Source organism: Narcine bancroftii, chromosome 5, assembly GCF_036971445.1.
Source record: "Narcine bancroftii isolate sNarBan1 chromosome 5, sNarBan1.hap1, whole genome shotgun sequence".
Taxonomy (NCBI): Eukaryota; Metazoa; Chordata; class Chondrichthyes; order Torpediniformes; family Narcinidae; genus Narcine; species Narcine bancroftii.
The window spans coordinates 89109777-89127492 of record NC_091473.1 but is presented as its reverse complement, the minus strand read 5'-3'; the positions used below and the strand labels follow the sequence as shown (position 1 = coordinate 89127492).

General features: G+C 42.8%; 1 protein-coding gene across 6 annotated transcripts in view; it reads right to left on the bottom strand.

Moving 5' to 3' along the window:
- Positions 1-17716, bottom strand: part of pde4dip (phosphodiesterase 4D interacting protein) — a 564002-nt gene that overhangs the window by 225913 nt on the left and 320373 nt on the right. For all 6 annotated transcript variants that reach the window (XM_069938250.1, XM_069938253.1, XM_069938249.1 and 3 more), the window contains one exon: positions 727-803. In XM_069938250.1, coding sequence (XP_069794351.1) covers positions 727-803 — 77 coding nt within the window. The remainder of the gene's footprint in view (positions 1-726; positions 804-17716) is intronic.

Here is a 17716-nt window from a genome sequence, read left to right as displayed (position 1 = left end):
GGGAATACCTTCACCAGAATAAAAGCAGCGTCTCTAAAAGCTGGTTCAAGGCAATTTAAATTAGATCCTGACATTTGATTCCTCTGACTCTATCCTGATCACTGTACCCTGACTCTCCCATTTGTGAGCTCCTGATCTATTCATCTGAAAAATGAATCCCAATCTCAGTAAATGGTACAGTCTCTGAACTCCATCAAACACCATAATCACTTTTACCGCCCCCAGCCAGTTAATGGATTGCCAATGAGACCTCAGGTTCCTGTCCACCACCACCACCAAAAGTTGAAAGGCAAATGTTTATAATGCCTGCTCAGTTGGGCTCAGCTGCTAATGGAAGTTTGCAGCTACATGATGGTGAGTTACTGGCATGCCCTGCCACAACAATCTAATACACCCAATGGGACACATTAGAACTTCTGGGCACACAGTCTTTGATGGGCAGATTCGAGTGGTCATCTAATACATGAGATCGTATTTTCATAATTCTATCAACAAGAATATGAGTACATAATTTATATAGTGTGATGTATTTCTTAAATTTAAAAAAGCACAGCACATTTCCCCCCACCCTCCCCCCCCATCATTCAAATTGAGATAAAGTATGAAGCAAGCGGCTGCTTCCAAACAAATATAACCTTATGGAAATTATAACAGAATTACTTCACAATAACTGCAAACTTTCAAAAATGCGCCAAGATTAAGATGAAAGAAAGCACTGTGACTTACGAGGCTTTCTCAAGTAGCCCAGTTTTTACATTCAATTCTCGTTTCAGGCTCTCCACTTCAACTTTCAGCTCGATGTTCTGAAAGGCAAATAATTTGGTGAATTTTGATAACTTAAGAAAGAAAAAATGATTTACATTTATCTAATACCTTTCATGGCTTCGTGAAAATGCGTTATGACCAAGTATATACTGTTGAAGCAAAGTAATGAATTAACTGATTTTTGGTAATGCTGTTTAAGGGTTAAATCATGGTGAGAAAGCAGTGAGAAACCATTCTTAAAGTTAAAATTAATTCTCACTTGAAAACGTGCTAATCAGAGTCAACTCATCAAATCACGTTTGAATGACCTGCCTTGGATCTTAAATGAAATAAAATGTTGAGGGTTGTGCATGGATGCTTTGTAGTTTGTTGAAGTATCAGAGAAGAAGAGATTGTTTCTATGGAGCACAGAGAGTTATGAAGGGATAAAGTAAAAACATATACTGGTAATGCTGTGAGAAACAATTTCCTTCATCAGTTATCAGAAGTTATTTTTAAAATAATTGATTGACAGATAAAGCTAGACGGAGGAAAGAGAGTGAGTGTTGAGATAGATACTAGTAGGTGGTAGGTGGAAGCAGAAAAGGAAAAAATAGGCAGATGGTGCTAGGGGTGATGAGGAGGAAGGGAAAGAGTAGAAATAGACCGATAGGTGGAACCAGGAGAGAGATGATGGCAGATAGAAATGAATGTGAAGCGGGGTGTGGGGTGGTAGGAGGGGGAAAGGAGAGGTAAGCCAAGGGAGAAACCCAAATAGATGGGTATGTGTGTGATGGCCAGATGGAAATAGGTGGGTGAGATAGATAAACTAAGGCAGGGGGAAGGAATGAAAAAGGTGAATGTGATTGGATGAACTGGTGGAAGTAGGAAAGGAACACAGGGAGAGTGGGTTATTTGAAAACAGAAAAATCAATGTTCATGCCTAAGGTCTATAGGCTACCCAAATGGAACACGTTAGTGGAGGAAGCTGACAGGTTAGTAAGGGAATGGGAAGGGGAATTTAAATGACATGCAACTGGAACATCAAGATAGCCATTACAGATAGAAGGTAGATCCTCTGCAAAACAATCATCTAGTCTTTACTTAATCTTGCCGATGTAGAGGAAGCTGCATTGTGAGCACCAAATGCAATAAACCAGATTGGAGAAGGTGCTCATAAATATCTGCTTTAGGAACAAGTACTGAATCTACTGCAGAACCATGGAACACTACAGCACAGAAACAGGTGTCTTCGATCCTTCTTGTCTGTGCCAAACTGATTTTTTTTGCCTAGTCCCACTGACCGGCACCCAGTCTATAGCCCTCCATACCTCTCCCATCCATGTACCTGTCCAAATTCTTCTTAAATGTTAAAATTAAGCCCACATTCACCACCTCAGATGGCAGCTCGTTCCATACTCTTACCACTCTCCATGTGAAGAAGTTCCCCCTCATGTTCCCCATAAATTTTTCCCCTTTCACCCCCAATCCATGACCTCTGGTTTGTATCTCACCTACCCTCAATGGAAAAAGCCCATCTACATTAACTCTGTCCATCCTCATAATTTTAAATGGTTATCAAATTTCTCCTAATTCTTCTATGTCCCAGGGAATAAAGCCCTAACCTATTTAACCTTTCCCCCAACTCAGTTCCTGAAGTCCTGGCAATATCCTAGTAAATCTTCTTTGCACTCTTTCTATCTTAGTGATATCTTTCCTGTAGTTAGGTGACCAAAACTGCTCACAATACTACCAATTTGGCCTCTCCAAAGTCTTATTCAACTTTAACATTAAATCCCAGCTCCTATACTCAATACTTTGATTTATGAAGCCAAAAGCTCTCTTTACAACCTTAACTACCTGTGACACCACTTTCTAGGCACAGATCCCTCTGTTCTACTGCACTCCTCAGTGCCCTACCATTCATCATGTATGTCCTTTCTCGGTTCATCCTTCCAAAATGCAATACCTCACACTTGTCTGCATTAAATTCCATCTGCCATTTAGATCCTAGATCCTTTCTCATTTTCTCAAAATTGGCCTTTCTCCAATTTAGAATATCAACCTGAAGCCCACACCTATCTTTTTCCATAACTAACTTGAAACTAATGGCATTATGATCACCGGACCCAAAATGTTCCCCTACACATACTTCTGTTGCATGTCCAGTCTCGCTCCCTAAAAGGAGATCCTGTATTGCCTTTTCTCTAGTTGGTACCTCTATATATTGATTTAAAAAACTTTCCTGAACATATTTGACAAACTCCAAGCCATCCAGCCCTTTTACAGTATGGGAGTTCCAGTCAATATGTGGAAAATTAAAATCCCCTACTATTACAACCTGCAGTTGTTTGCTATCTTTCTACAGATTTGCTCCTCCAATTCTCATTGACTGTTGGGCGGTCAACCCCATGAGGATGGTCATATGTTTCCCTTTCCTCAGCTCCACCCATATAGCCTCAGTAAATGAGCCCTCTGGTCCATCTTGCTTGGGCACAGCTGTAATATTTTTCCTGATGAGCAATGCCACTCCTTCCCCTTTCATCCCCCCCCCCCACCCCCGTACTATTGCATTGAAAGCAATGGAAGCCCATAACATTGAGCTGCCAGTCTTGCTCCTCCTGCAACCAAGTTTCACTAATGGCCACAATGTCACAATTCCACATGCCAATCCACACTGTAAGCTCATCTGCCTTTCCTACAATACTTCTTTCATTGAAATAGATGCTCTTTCGAAAATTTCCACCATGTATAACCCGTTGACTTCTAATGGTACATGTAATTTTAACATAATCTTTTCCATCTTCCATTCTGCCATCTGATCTGGCACTCTGGGTTCCATCCCCCTAAAAATCTAGTTTAAACCCACCAGAGCAGCACTAGAAAAAAACTTTTTGCAAGGATATTAGTCCCCCTCCTGTTGAAAGGATGGGTGAAGAAGTGTGGAAGGGATAAGTGGATCAGGTAATCACAAAGGGAGTGGAAAGTGGAAAGGGTTGGAGGGCAAGATGTGGTTGGTGGTGGGATTCCATTGGATCTGGAGGAAGCAGAGAAAGTTGAGGTGCTGAATTCTGAGGTAGTGGGATTAAAGATGACTTTGTGATAGTTTTCTGAACACTGAAAATATGACTTCAGATCAATTTTCTTTGAAATCCAATAACAGTATTTATTGGGTACAATCATAGATTGCTGTACAGTCAGATTTCCTCAGGCAAGCAGTGTGCTTATATATAGTGAAAAAAACCCAAATATTGTTTAAGAATGTGACATATGGTATTCACATTAATTTAAGATTTAATTTTCCTTTCCAGGTACATTATGATCACAACTCTCTCAAGAAATGTTGCATAAACTCCACTCTTGTGGCATGGATGGATGGGCTTTCTGCAGAAATTTGCAGAAGTAGGCATAAAATAAATGGATGCTTTTCCAAGTCAGCTAACTTCAATTCTGGCATTTATGTTTTTTTTGCAAAATGTTTAATATTGTTTTAATTCTATCTGTTAAATTCTGAAAAAAATGGCAGAAACGTTACCACTGGTACGGATCTGGGGAGAGGAGACACAATGCTCCTCTGAGGGTTCTACCAGCCAGTCTTATTACCGATATCTCCGTACAGGCTTTAAATGACCTGCTAAAGGAGCCAACAATGTTTTATTTTAAAATCCTGCGGTGTCTGAGCCCAAGATGGCAGCGCCTGTGCTAGCAGGGGTTGCAGACTCTGGGGAAGCAGATGGCTCATGCAGGCACCAGAAAATGGGGAGAACAATTCCATTTCAGAAGGAGAAGCAGAAGAGATGACCCTACAGGATGGTGACCAAGGTGGCGGACAAGTGAGGGGCTCTGTGGCTGAAGAATACACGGTGGGCTGTTGGCAATTTGAGTCACCAGCGGGCTGCTGGCGACTTACGGTCAAAGGACTCACACCGGGCTGCGGACTGCTGGTGACTGGCTCAAGACTAGTTGAAGGGGTACTAAGTATTGGAACTGGGGTGCAAGAGGGTGCCGAGGGGGCTGAAGGCTTCCTGATTATGTCGGAGGTTTGGATCTGGAGCTCGGTTGCCAATGGTTTGGGCTGAAGCCTTTGTGGCTGCAGAGGCTACAGGAGTGCTGGAAATGAATCCACAGACATTCAGTGGGTCTGAAGGGACTCTCTTTGCTTCTCTTTCTCAGTCTGCAAGGGGCACTGGGCAATTTCTGATGAGGCTGTATCTTTGTCTGCAATTTCTTGAAATACATCTGTTTTATTACATGACATTAAAACAATCTTGAATCTTATAATTCAAAGTTCTGAATTCAGAAATCAGAGATAGACTCCATACTCAAACAATGGCTCTGTATAAACCTCACAAAATATTTATGCTCTTTTTAATGATTTCTCAGGAGTGAGTAGCATTCAGTTATATTGTCAGATTAAACGCACAGAAAACCTATGATAGGAATTAAAGCCAGCATTCATTTCTATATTTAGGTTTGGGACTCTTCAGCAACAGTTCTAAGAATAAATCCAACCAAAGATAAATATGTTGCAGAACTCTCTCATTGGTTGGCAGCTCTCAAATACGAGGTAGATTTTGTGTCAGTTTAGCAATGAACCTGTTGCACATTCATCATATTTACCATCCACTAGGCAAGAGGGTATAATCTACAGAAGAGGAAATACTTCACCACTTCTGCTCCTTTGAAGTTATCTTATTTTATCTCTCATCTTTTCGTCTCCCATTTAGGTTTGAAAAGCATTAACTGAAATATGATTTTATTCAAGTTTACAGTTTTCTCCACTTACTAAGGATATCACCTTGGTCCTTGGGTTTGCACTTTCTCTCTGTAAATGTATGGGTCTCCTCAGGGTGCTCTGATTTTCTCCTACATCCCAAGCATAAGACCATAAGAAACAGGAGCAGGCCATCTAACCCATCAAGCCTGCTTTGCCAATCTGTAAGATCATGGTTGATGTGATTGTTGACTCAGCTCCATCTATTTGCCTTTTTCCCATGACCTTTAATTCCCTATTATGCAAACAGCTATCTAATTGTTTCTTAAATACATTTAATAAGGGAGCCTATATTGTTTATTTAGGCAGAGAATTCTGCAGATTTACTCCTTTCATGGAAAAGCAGTTCCTCCTCATCTCCATCCTAAATCTTGAGGCTATGTTCCTCAGTCTCGTCTCACATACCAGTGAAAACAGCTTTCTTTTCTCTATCTTATCAGTTTATTTCATAATTATTTGTTTCTATAAGATCCTCTCTTAATGTGAATTCTAGCAAGTACAGTCAGAAGTGACTCAATCTCTCCTCATAAACTAATCACCTCATCTCTGAATTAACCTGATGAATCCAACATTCCATTTGTCTCCTTGATAACCTTTTGTACATGCAAGCCAAACTTTTACGATTCATGTGCAAGTATTCCAAAATCCCTCTGCACAAGAACATGGTGAAATCTTTCATTATTTAAATAATAATCCAATCTTCTGTTTTTTCTTTCCAAAGTGAATGACCAGTATTCCACTCCATCAGCCAGATTCTTGCCCGCACACTTAACCCATCTAGATATCTCTGCCAACTTTGTCTTGCCCGCACACTTAACCCATCTAGATATCTCTGCCAACTTTGTCTTGCCCGCACACTTAACCCATCTAGATATCTCTGCCAACTTTGCATAATTTGCTTTTACTCTCAATTTAACGCTATTAGTAAATTTAGATACTATAAACTCAGTTCCCTCCTCAAAATTGTTAATGTACATTGAGAATAGTTGCAGCCTAGCACTGACCCCTGTGGCACTCCACTCACTATTGATTACCAACCAGAGAAATTCTCTGCCTTTTATTGGATAACCAATCTTCTATCCATGTTAATGCATTGACCCCAACTTCATGCATCCTGATCTTTTGAATGTCTTTTATGAGGGACCTTATCGAATGCTACTGGAAATGTAAGTTCACAGCATCCACCTGTCCCTCTCTATCCACTGCACTCATTATATCTTCAAAGAATTCCAGTAAGTTTGTCAAACAGGACTTACCATCCTGAATCAATACCTGAAGGAAGAATTTCTCTCCAGGTTTCTTTCTTTTTCTTCCTAAATGATACCTTCAAGCATTTTCCTGACCACGGATAACTGGCCTATATTTTTAAATTTAGAAATAAAGCATAGTAACAGCTTTTTCAGTCCACGAGCCTACACTACCCAAATACACCCATGTGACTAATTAACCTACCAACCTTATATGTCTATGGAATTTGGGGAAAAAGTACAAACATCTTACAGACAGCAGTAGATTCAAACCTACTTTACTGGCCACTATAATAGTGTGGGACTAACTGCTATGTTAATTGTTATGTCTCTTTTGTCAATATCCTTTTTCAATCAGTGGCATGACATTCGTTGTCTTCCAATTTGCTAGGACTTGCCTGGACTCCAGAGAATTTTTGTAAATGATCACAAATACTTGCTATACAATAACTTCATCATAATTTACTATACTATTACTTGACTATAATATACTTTTAGGACCACTATTTTGCTCAGCACATTTGTGACAGTAACGTATCAAGGTCAGTCTACCTGACTTTCAAGGGTGACACAGAAGAGAGGCAAGTGCAGTCATGATCACCAGAGAAGAGGTGCTTGGGAAGCTGAATGGTCTAAGGGTAAATAAGTCTCCTGGACCAGATGGAATGCACTCTCAGGTTCTGGAAGACAGTTATATAGACAAACCTACTGCAATTTTCTGAGGAATCCACAAGCAGGCTAAACAAGGGCGATGCAGTGGATGTTGGCTAATTGGATTTTCAGAAGGCTTTTGACATGGTGTCGCACATGAGGCTGTTTAGTAAAATGAAAGCCCATGGAATTACAGAAAAAATACCAGCATGAGTAAAACATTGGCTGATTGGCAGGAGGTAGAAAGTGAGGTTGGTTTCCAGTTACCAGTGGTGTTTTGCAGGGGTCAGTGTTGAGACCTTTTCTTTATACATTATATACTAATTATTTGGATTGCGGAATAAATGGCTTTGTGGCTAACTTTGCAGTCCATACAAAGATAGGAAGAAGGGCAGGTACAGATGAGGAAAAGGAGTGCCTGCAGAGAGTCTTAGATTAGGAGAATGGGCAAAAAAGTGGCAAATTAAATGCAATGTTGAAAAGTGTATGGTCATGCTCTTTGGTAGAAGGAATAAAAAGACAGACTATTATTTGGATGGGAAGAAATTTAAAAATTTGGAGGTACAAAGGGATGAGGGAGTCTGTGAAGCATAACCTAAGCATAATACACTGGGTTTAGATCAAACTTTTCCACCTTCTATTTGTGTGAGAAATTCAAATCATACCCTCATCACTCTTTCTAAGAGGGTCCCTAATTCTTAGATCATTAATTTTACTACAGTGGTTCTTAACTGATTAATATAAATGACCTTAGTGTGGATTAATGGCTAAAATAAGCAAACGGGATTTGATGATTATCCGTGAGAGAGAATAAGCAAGCAAGAAATCAGAAGAGGTGGAAAGGTTCCTGGGAGCTGACAGGAACCTGAGAAGTCAAATGGTCCCCATTCTATGATGTTGTTATAAATATAAGAATTTAATAATGTTGATAGGATAAATGAAAATGGAAAGCATAAAACTAAGACCAACATCATTCACATCTGGTATTTTTATCCCATTGTCAACATTCATTCAGACAGCATCAAAGGAACACAAGGATTTTGTTTATTTTGATTTCTCTCTTCCAAAATTCAGGCACACTGAATCCTATCATCGTCTCATCACAAATCAGAGAGAATTAAGCAGAAACCAAGGATCAGATTTAGAATCTTTCTGAGTTCAACTCAGCATTATATTAAGGAGTGTATCTGCTGACCGAACCACAAGACAGTTTTGAGAATATGATCTGTAAAAGGAATCAAGCAGGCATTAAGTGAGTGAAGTGGATTAAAAGCCACTGTTTCTGGAGTGCTCTGTTTAAAGGTTATATCTGAGAATAGTCTTTTTTTCTTTTTAAAATATTTTATTGAGTTTAACATATAAGCATAAATACAGAATTGTCAATTACATAATAATTCATTTGTATACAAGTAAGCCATCGAAGGAGAAAGAAAGTAGATAAAACTACATCAAAAACATTTAATTGAAATGATCTATGTGACCATGTTAAACCCATTTGTTGAAATAACGTTTAAAATAAAGGAAAAAAAGAAAAAAAATCCCTAAAAACTAAAACTATTCTGATCTATTCCCTCCCTCTAATCAAAGTTACCTTATAAATTAATTTAAAAAAATCAATTGAATGACTGGAACATACAATAATTGTTCATTCTTCCAATTCTAAAATAAATCCTAAGAATGGGCCCCAGAATTTCATAAACTGAAACTGTCTAATTTTCTCTAAACTTAAATATGACATTACATCATATAAACCACTGTGCATGAGTAGGGGATGAAACATCTTTCCATTTCAATAAAATTGCTCATCTGGTTATCAACATGGTAAAAGGTAAAACTTTTTCCTGAAATGCCGATATAAGTTTAACTGAATCAAGAGCAAAACTAAACAAATTTAGAGAGATTCTGGAAACACATTTTCCAAACTTTATCAATGATTCTTAAAATTAATTTGGAACCTTGCCTGTTAATTGTTTTGTTCAGAGAATAGCCTTTCAACGCTGACCAAACAATCAAGCGTCACATGATCAACTGACATTTATATTTGCCAACCTGATTTTTCACACCTACCTCACTAAGCCAGAGTAATAGTCAAGCATGAGTCCATATGGTCATCCAACGGACTCATTCTTGGCATTTTAATTTTCCACGTTTTCAAGATTCCCCTATGGGTTTTGGGGTGTAGGAAAAATTGAAACAGGGAGTTTTGAAACAGCAGTCTAGCTCAAAGGAAACCACAGTTTAGATGGAATCATTTAATTAATCATCAGGGTATGTCGTTATTTAGCTGAACATGTTCAAAGTAGATGATGGTGATTTCAAAACCTTTTGCCTGATTGTCTACCTAGGCACATTATCAATAGCTGGTAATGGTTTTACGCTGATCAGGTAACCTAAATACCTCTTGCTGTTTAATGAGGAAAAGCATGGGCACTGAATAGCGATTGGGGATGTGGAAAATAAATTAAACATGAGTAAGAGAAAGCAATGTTGAAGTGCATCAGAAAAGAACTGAAGTAAATTTACTATTTTTCTTCTGCCCAGTCCATCATGAATTGAACACATTCACTTTATTTCACAAAAAAAAAATCATCCAGGTGATTTCCGCCAGGGTGTCGGCCTTTAAACATCCATTGCAATAATTATGAAATGCACAGATGGAAGCTCTGCTTCTGATTATTCTTTCCTCTGGTGGAGGACCTGGCTTTGCATTGGGAAAATGGCTGTACTGGGATACAAGCTTCTGTTCTGCAATCTACATTGTATCACCAACTTGGTGTATTTTTGGGTAACATAAATGAAGGAAGTGTGGAGTTGAACCTAGGTTAATATAGTTTTTGCTCACATACTGAAGTAAAAGCAGATCAAATAGCTTAGAGTAAATTGAATTATTTCATCAATTTTCATCCTAATTAAAGGAAATGCTCCTTGAGACTGTATGAAGAACAGTAGGTCAGCACTGCTCACTCAACTAATCCCAGCATAAACAGATTGAGTCACAGAAACTAGTCTTTAGTCACCATCTGGGGAAGCCACCAAGTATCTATCAATACTAGTACCATTTGTCAGCTCTTGGCCCCTTAGTCTTCTATGCCATAATATATTGCAGAGCTTATCTCAATACTTCTTGAATGTTGTCACAGTATCTTCCTCTCTATCTTCTGAGGCTTTGAGTTCCAGGTTTCAACCAACCTCTGTGAAAAAAAATCTTCCCATGTCATATAAATGTTCTACTGATTATGTTATATCTATGTTGTCTGGTCTTAAAGGTCATGATTACCCCTCATAATTCTGTACCCTTCAATCAGGTCACTATACCAAGGAAATGGGTAATGCAGCAGTTAGTGCAACGCCATTACAGTGTCAGCAATCGGGACAGGGGTTTGAATCCCGCGCGGATCGTAAGGAGTTTGTATGTTCTCCCTGTATCTGCGTGGGTTTTCTCTGGGGGCTCCGGACTCCTCCCCCCATTCAAAATCTACTGGGGGTGCAGGTTAATTAGGTATAAATTGGGGAGCAAGGACTCATGGGCCAAGAATGGCCTGTTACCCTGCTGTATGTCTAAATTAAAAATAAAATTAAATTAGAAAGCAAATCCAACCTATCCAGTCTCTGAAATGTTCCATCCCAGTCAACATCCAGTAAGTATTGTTTACATCCTTTCCAGGTACATCACATCCATCCTCAACTGTGGCAACCAAACGGCACACAGTATAGGAAGGATGTGATTGCATCATTAGAAAATTGAGGGTGATCTCATATAAAAAAATTATGAAAGGAACATGGAGGTTGATTCCATCACAGGTTAATCTAGACTTGGGGAAGCACCTTTAAGACAGGTAAGGAAGAATTGCTTCTCCCAGAGAGGAATGAATCTGTGGAATTCTCTGCCCAAGGAACCAGTAGAAGCTGCTTCATTGAATATATTTAAGGCACAGATATATAATGTTTTGAAGGACAGGGCAATTAAAAGTTATGGGGGCAGGTGGGTACTCTGTGGAATACAGCTCGCTGGGGACGTAAGAGGCCCACGTGCAGTGTCTGGGTGGCAGTGGGGGTGTGAAGGAATCCAAATGGGCCCGGAGGTGGAGGAAGTAGACTGTGTGGTGACTGCTGGGGGTTGTGAGGTGCGTTGACTAACTTACCGGGTAGGGCGAGCTGTGCACCGTAGGCCAGCTTGGCTGATGACACCTGTAGGTCTTCTTTGGCTGTTGAGCGGATGCCCAGGAGCACCCAAACAGCTCGTCCACCCAGTCGGGCCCGGTGAGGCGGGCCGTCAGTACCGACTTAAAGTGGCGGTGCAATCGCTCGACTAGCCCATTGGCTTAGGGGTGATATAGTTCGATTCCCAGCCTGTTGGTGAGCTGTGCCCAGAGCGCAGAGGTGAACTGGACACCCCGATCACTGATGAGGTGGTTCGGGCCAACGAGTGGTGTGCTCTATCACTGTGAAAAGGTAACAGTTACCTCGGAAAACGGGTAAGGGTCAGATGATGTCCACATGTATGTGGCTGAACCATTCCTGGACGTTTTTGAAATCTTGTATGGGTGCTCTGGTGTGCCTGTGTACCTTGGAAAGCTGGCAATGGGTGCAGGTTCTGGCCCAGTCTGGAATCTGCTTCCGAAAGCCCGTGCCAGATGAAACGTTCTGCCATCAAACGGACCTGATAGAAGGGTGGGAAAGGTCATGGATATTGTGGAAGACTTGCCTGGGGAACCACTGGACGCAGGATGCCCGTGGAGACATCACACAGGACGGTGCCCTCAATGTGAGGAGTCGGGAGGTCCTGGAACCGCAGGTCCGTGATGGCAGTCCTGAAGGCCCGTGTCTCCTCGTCAGACTTCTGGTCCTGGGTGAGTTGGTCGAAGTCGAGACCGGGTGTCAGCGCGCAAATGGCCGGTCGTGAGAGTGCGTCGGTGACCAGGTGTCTTTCCCTACCTTGTGCCAAATGTCGGTGGTGAACTCCGACTCGAAGAAGAGGTGACGCTGTTGGCGGGCCGACAAGGGATCTCTTGCCGTAGTGAGCGCCTGAGTGAGAGGTTTGTGGTCGGTAAAAATGGTGAAAGGCCTCCCCTCCAAGAAATAGTGGAAATGACGCACCGCCAGGTACATGCCCAATAACTCACGATCGAAAGCATTATACTTGCACTCTGGCAGGCGAAGAAGTCGGCTAAAGAATGCCAGTGGTTTCCACTGTCCATTCATCTGCTGCTCCAGGACAGTGCCAACGGCTGTGGCAGAGGCATCGACGGAGAGCGCCATATGCAGGTCAGTGCATGGGTAGATGAGCAGGGTAGCCTTCGCGAGGGCATCTTTTGTAGCTTTGAATGCCCTGCTGGCCTCTGGAGTCCAGGCAAATGTCTTGTCTTGGGCCATGATGAGGGCAAAGAGTGGCTGCATGATGCGTGCAGGGTCTGGAATGAAGCGGTTATAGAAATTGACCATACCCGCAAACTCCTGTAGCCCCTTGAGATTGTCCGGGCATGGGAACTCCCTGACTGCAGCAACCTTTGTAGCGGCAGGTGTAGCTCCTTCGGCTATGCTGGTATGACTCAGGAACTGCATGGACTCTTTCCCAAACTGGCATTTGGCTGGATTGATCATTAGGTCGAAGTCGGCAAGACGGGAGAAGAAGGTGCTCAGGTGAGACGTGTTGTGCCCGGTCTCTGCTGGCAACAAGGATGTCATCCAGGTAAATGAATATGAAATTTAAATCTCTGTCCACAGTGTCCATGAGGTGCTGGAAGGTCTGGGTGGTGTTCTTGAGACTGAACGGCATGTGTAGGAACTTGAACAAGCCGAAGGGGGTGGTGATGGCCATTTTGGGTATGTCCTTGGGGTCCACCGGGATTTGGTGATAACCGTGCACCAGGTCAACCTTGGAGAATACCCTTGTGCCATGCAGGTTGGCCGTAAAGTCCTGGATGTGAGGGATCGGGTAACGGTCAGGTACTGTCACTTCGTTAAGCCTTCGATAATCTCCGCAGGGGCGCCAGCCGCTGAAGGCTTTCGGGACCAGGTGGAGTGGTGAGGCCCAAGGACTGTTGGAGTGTCGAATGCCCCCCAGCTCCTGCAGATACGAGAACTCTTCCTTCGCTATCTGGAGCTTATCCGGCGGAAGATGGCGTGCCTTGGCATGGACCGCCGGGCCTTGGGTGGGGAAGTAACGAAACACCCTGTGGCGTGGTGAGGTGGTGGAGAACTGCGGTTTGAGGAGGGATGGGAACTCATCCAGGATATGCTGAAACTTGGTGTGCTGACTGTGGCCATCTGCGGCTGCTCTGTGCGGGAGGCGTTGAGGCGAATGGATTGTGGCATCTACCAGTCACTTACCTCGAATGTCGACCAGCAGTCCATGGGTGAGGAGGAAGTCAACACCCAGGATGGTGGTTGGGAGGGACGAAACACAGAACCTCCATGAAAACTTCCGCTGGCCGATCTGGAAGTGGACAGTCTTGTGTCCATATGTTTGGATTTCCATCGAATTGGCTGCACGGAGGGGAGGTCTTCGAGGCCGTTTCCAGGACTCGATGGCTGTGGCCGGGATGATGCTGATCTGGGCCCCGGTGTCGATGAGGAAGCGTCAGCCGCTGATTGAATCCTGCAGGTAGAGAAGGCTGTGTTCTTGGCCAGCCGCCGCAGCCATTAACAGCACACAGCCTGGTCGTTTCCCTGGACACTTCCGAGCCTTGGCTCCCCAGCGCTGGTGGAAGAAGCAGAAGCCTTAAGTGGATGGCTTGCTTTTGGCTATGCTCTTTAAGGCCCCTGCAGGGGCCGGGTGTTCCACCGCAGCGCTAGAGGAAGGCTTGGTGTGGTAATGCCCATGACTCATAACCTGCTGGACTGCTGAGCCCTATGGGAATCATTCGAGCCATAGCTCTTGAGCCTTTTGAGCAACCTTCCTAGGGTCGATGAAGCTCTCCTGGGACAGTAACAGCGAGATGTCTTCAGGCAGATGGTTGAGAAAGATGCGCTCGAAGAGTGGGCAGATGGTGTGATCACCCATGAGCACGAGCATCTCATCCATCAACTCGAATGGAGTTCTGTCCCCCAAGGTGTCAAGGCGCAGCATCCGAGCGGCATGTTGGTGCCTGGAGAGGCTGAGGGAGCTGGTGAGCACCCGCTTGATGGTCCCATACTTATCTTCCACGGGTGGGTGCTGAAAGAGATGCAGCACTCGTTTGGTGGTGGCCTGGTCCAGGGTGGCGACCACATGGTAAAACTTGGTCAAATCCGATGAAATCTGGCGGAGGTGAAACTGATCCTCTGCGTGGCTGAACCAGGTCTCCGGCTCCTGAACCCAGAAGTTAGGAAGCTTGGTGGCTATAGCGTTGATCGAAGGGTCATTCATGTCGGGTTCAAAGATGTTTGAACCTGTTGGGGTCACCAATTGTAGCAGCGGCTACACTGCTAATTGAAGGATCGCACAACCAGACGGGTTGAGTTCAGTGAGCAAAACTGATTTATTGCAGGCTGCCTGGCTGGTCTTATACTCCCAGCCTGGACCTGGCTGAGAATCGCGCTGGGGTGCCCCGACATCACTGGGGCTTCTGAGCCCGGTGCTGAGGTTGGGAGGAAACCCCCGACGGCGCCATTTTGGCCGGCTGCTCTGCCGTGTGCATGACAAGCGGGGCCGATTCGCTTGCCTAATGACATACGGCCACACTGTAATGAATTTTACCTTCATTAAAATATGTATTGTTTGCTCACAAGCCTAACATAATGCAATCTATCAAAAACAGTTTTGATACCATTATGAAGTTGAACAAGGAAGTCTGCTGACACTGGGGTCGAGTGTAATATAGAAATGTGCTCAAGAAACTCAGCAGGTCATGCAGCATCCAAAGGAAGCAAAGGGCCATTAATGTTTTGGGTATACGTCCTTTGTCAAGGGTATGGGGAGGAGAGGAGAGAAGGGAGGAAGGGGAATGGGTAGGACCCCAGGTTAGCAGATAAGAGGTCACAAGTAGATACAGTGGGTGGGTGGGGGGTGAGAGTAAAAGAGAAAAAAGCTGAGAAGTGTTGGGGAGAGAGTAGCTCTCTGATAGGAGAGGGAAGGAAAGGGCATAGAGGAAAGGAGATAGAGAGAAATCAAAAGACAGTGACTCGGGGGAAGGGTTTAACAAAAATTGGAGAAGTCTATGTTAACGCTGTCTGGTTGGAGAGTGCCCAGATGGAATATAAGATGTTGTTCCTCCAACTTATGGATAGCCTGTTTGGCGTGAGGCCACGGATAGACATAATGGTGGAGGAATTGTGTGTGGAATTGAAATGGTTGGCCACTGGGAGGTCCATAAGATCTAAGAATTAGGAGCAGAAGTAGGCCATTCAGCCCATCAATTTTGCTCCACCATTCTGATCCATTCTCCCACTCATCTTCATTTCCCTACATTCTCCCAATAACTCTTGAGACCCTGACTATTTAGATAACTATCAATCTCTGCCTTAAATACAGCCAACGACTTGGCCTTCAAGGCCAACTGTGGTGTTAAATTTAGAAATTCACCTTTCTCTGATTAAAGTAATCCCTCTGCATCTCTACTTTAAATGGGCACCCTTCAATATTGAAGTTGTGACCTCCAGGCCTTGACTCACTTACCATGGGAAACAACTTTGCCACATCTACTCTGTCCAGGTCTTTCCACATTCAAAATGCTACTATGAGGTCCAGCCTCATTCTTCTGAACTCCAAGGAGTGTGGACAAGAGCCGTCAAATGTGCTTCATTTGCTAATCCCTTTATTTCAGGAATCTTTCTTGTGAATCTTCTCTGAATCCTCTTCAACACATCCTTTCTTGAATAAGGAATCCAAAACTGTACCCCATACTCCAAGTGAGGCAATGTCAATGCCCTATAAAGTTCTTGCTATTGCATTGGACAGTGTGAGGGTGCTCAACGAAATGATCTCCCAGTCTCCATTCAGTCTCAATGATGTAGAGGAAGTCACAACGGGATGCAGTAAATGACCCCTACAGTTTCACAAGAGGTGTTACTTCACTCGGAAGGACTGACTGGAGCCCCAAATAATGGTGAGTGAGGAGCCGTGGTGCAAGTGTGATATCCTCATGACTCCTTCTAATATGACTGTGGATTTATAAATGTGTACATTGTAACTTTTTCTTATTAAATCTACAACCAACGACCCGATCCCCGATTCTTACCAATTAATATTAGAGATTTGTGTCCACCCTTTCCTTGTTCAATGTGCATACAAACATTTGACAAAATCCATAATGTTCCAGGCAATATTTATTACTTGTTCTCTCAAAATGGAGTGTTTTCATTTCTTTTGTTCTGAACAAAAGAAGTCTACTTGCAAGTAGACAAGACAATTTTTATTTTTACATTAAGTATGTAAATTCTGGTTTTGGACTCAAATTCACAGCAGATTTAACTACAGACAGCAGGATAATGCTGCTATTTTACTTTTTATCTATTCTATGCAAACAGTGGCTGCTGGTTTTGTGAATATGGTATCTGGATAAATGTGTAAAAAAAGGAATCTCAAGAATGATTTCATGGTAGAGAATTGGACAGCAGGAGGAGAAACCAGAACAGCGTTCTTTTCCCCTGAGGGTATATTTAACAGGTTATCTTCATGTATGCACCTTCTTTGAATCTTCAGTCTACTCATGGGTGCTAAAACGTTGACAACAAATTGAAAATATGGCCCCTGACATAAATTATGATCCTGTGTGTAGAGGTGGATAGTTCATAAAGATATCAAACTAGCTCCAATAAATAATCAGTCCAAAATAATCTCTCCAAATAGTTCACATATTGCAAGGAATTTAGTATAATTGGTACAATCTCCATTCATCCAAAAGATTACATGCCTGCCAACTTCAAGACCAATGGCAATTGGACAAATGCACGTGAAACAGGAATAGTAACTCGCTGGCTCTTAACCGATTGGATCCACAGACAGTAAGCCAGTCATTGACCATCAGACCACTATTGAAAATGGACAAATAACAAAACTCAACATGGATTATTCTAGACTGAATAATTTATCATAGCCACGTAAAACATCATTTTTATATGAGATTCTCAGTCTAATGTATTCAAAGAAAGTGTTATGGTGAAGTAGAGGGATGGCACATTTGGTGTAGCGTTAACGCAATGCTGTTATAGCGCCAGCAACTGGGATTGGAATTTTAATCCCCCGCAGTCTGTAAGGAGTTTGTACGTTCTTCCTGTGTCTGCATGGGATTCCTCTGGGGGTTCCAGCTTCCTCCCACCATTTGAAATGTTCCAGGTTAACTGGGCGTAATTATGCAGGACGGGCTCATGGGCTGAAATG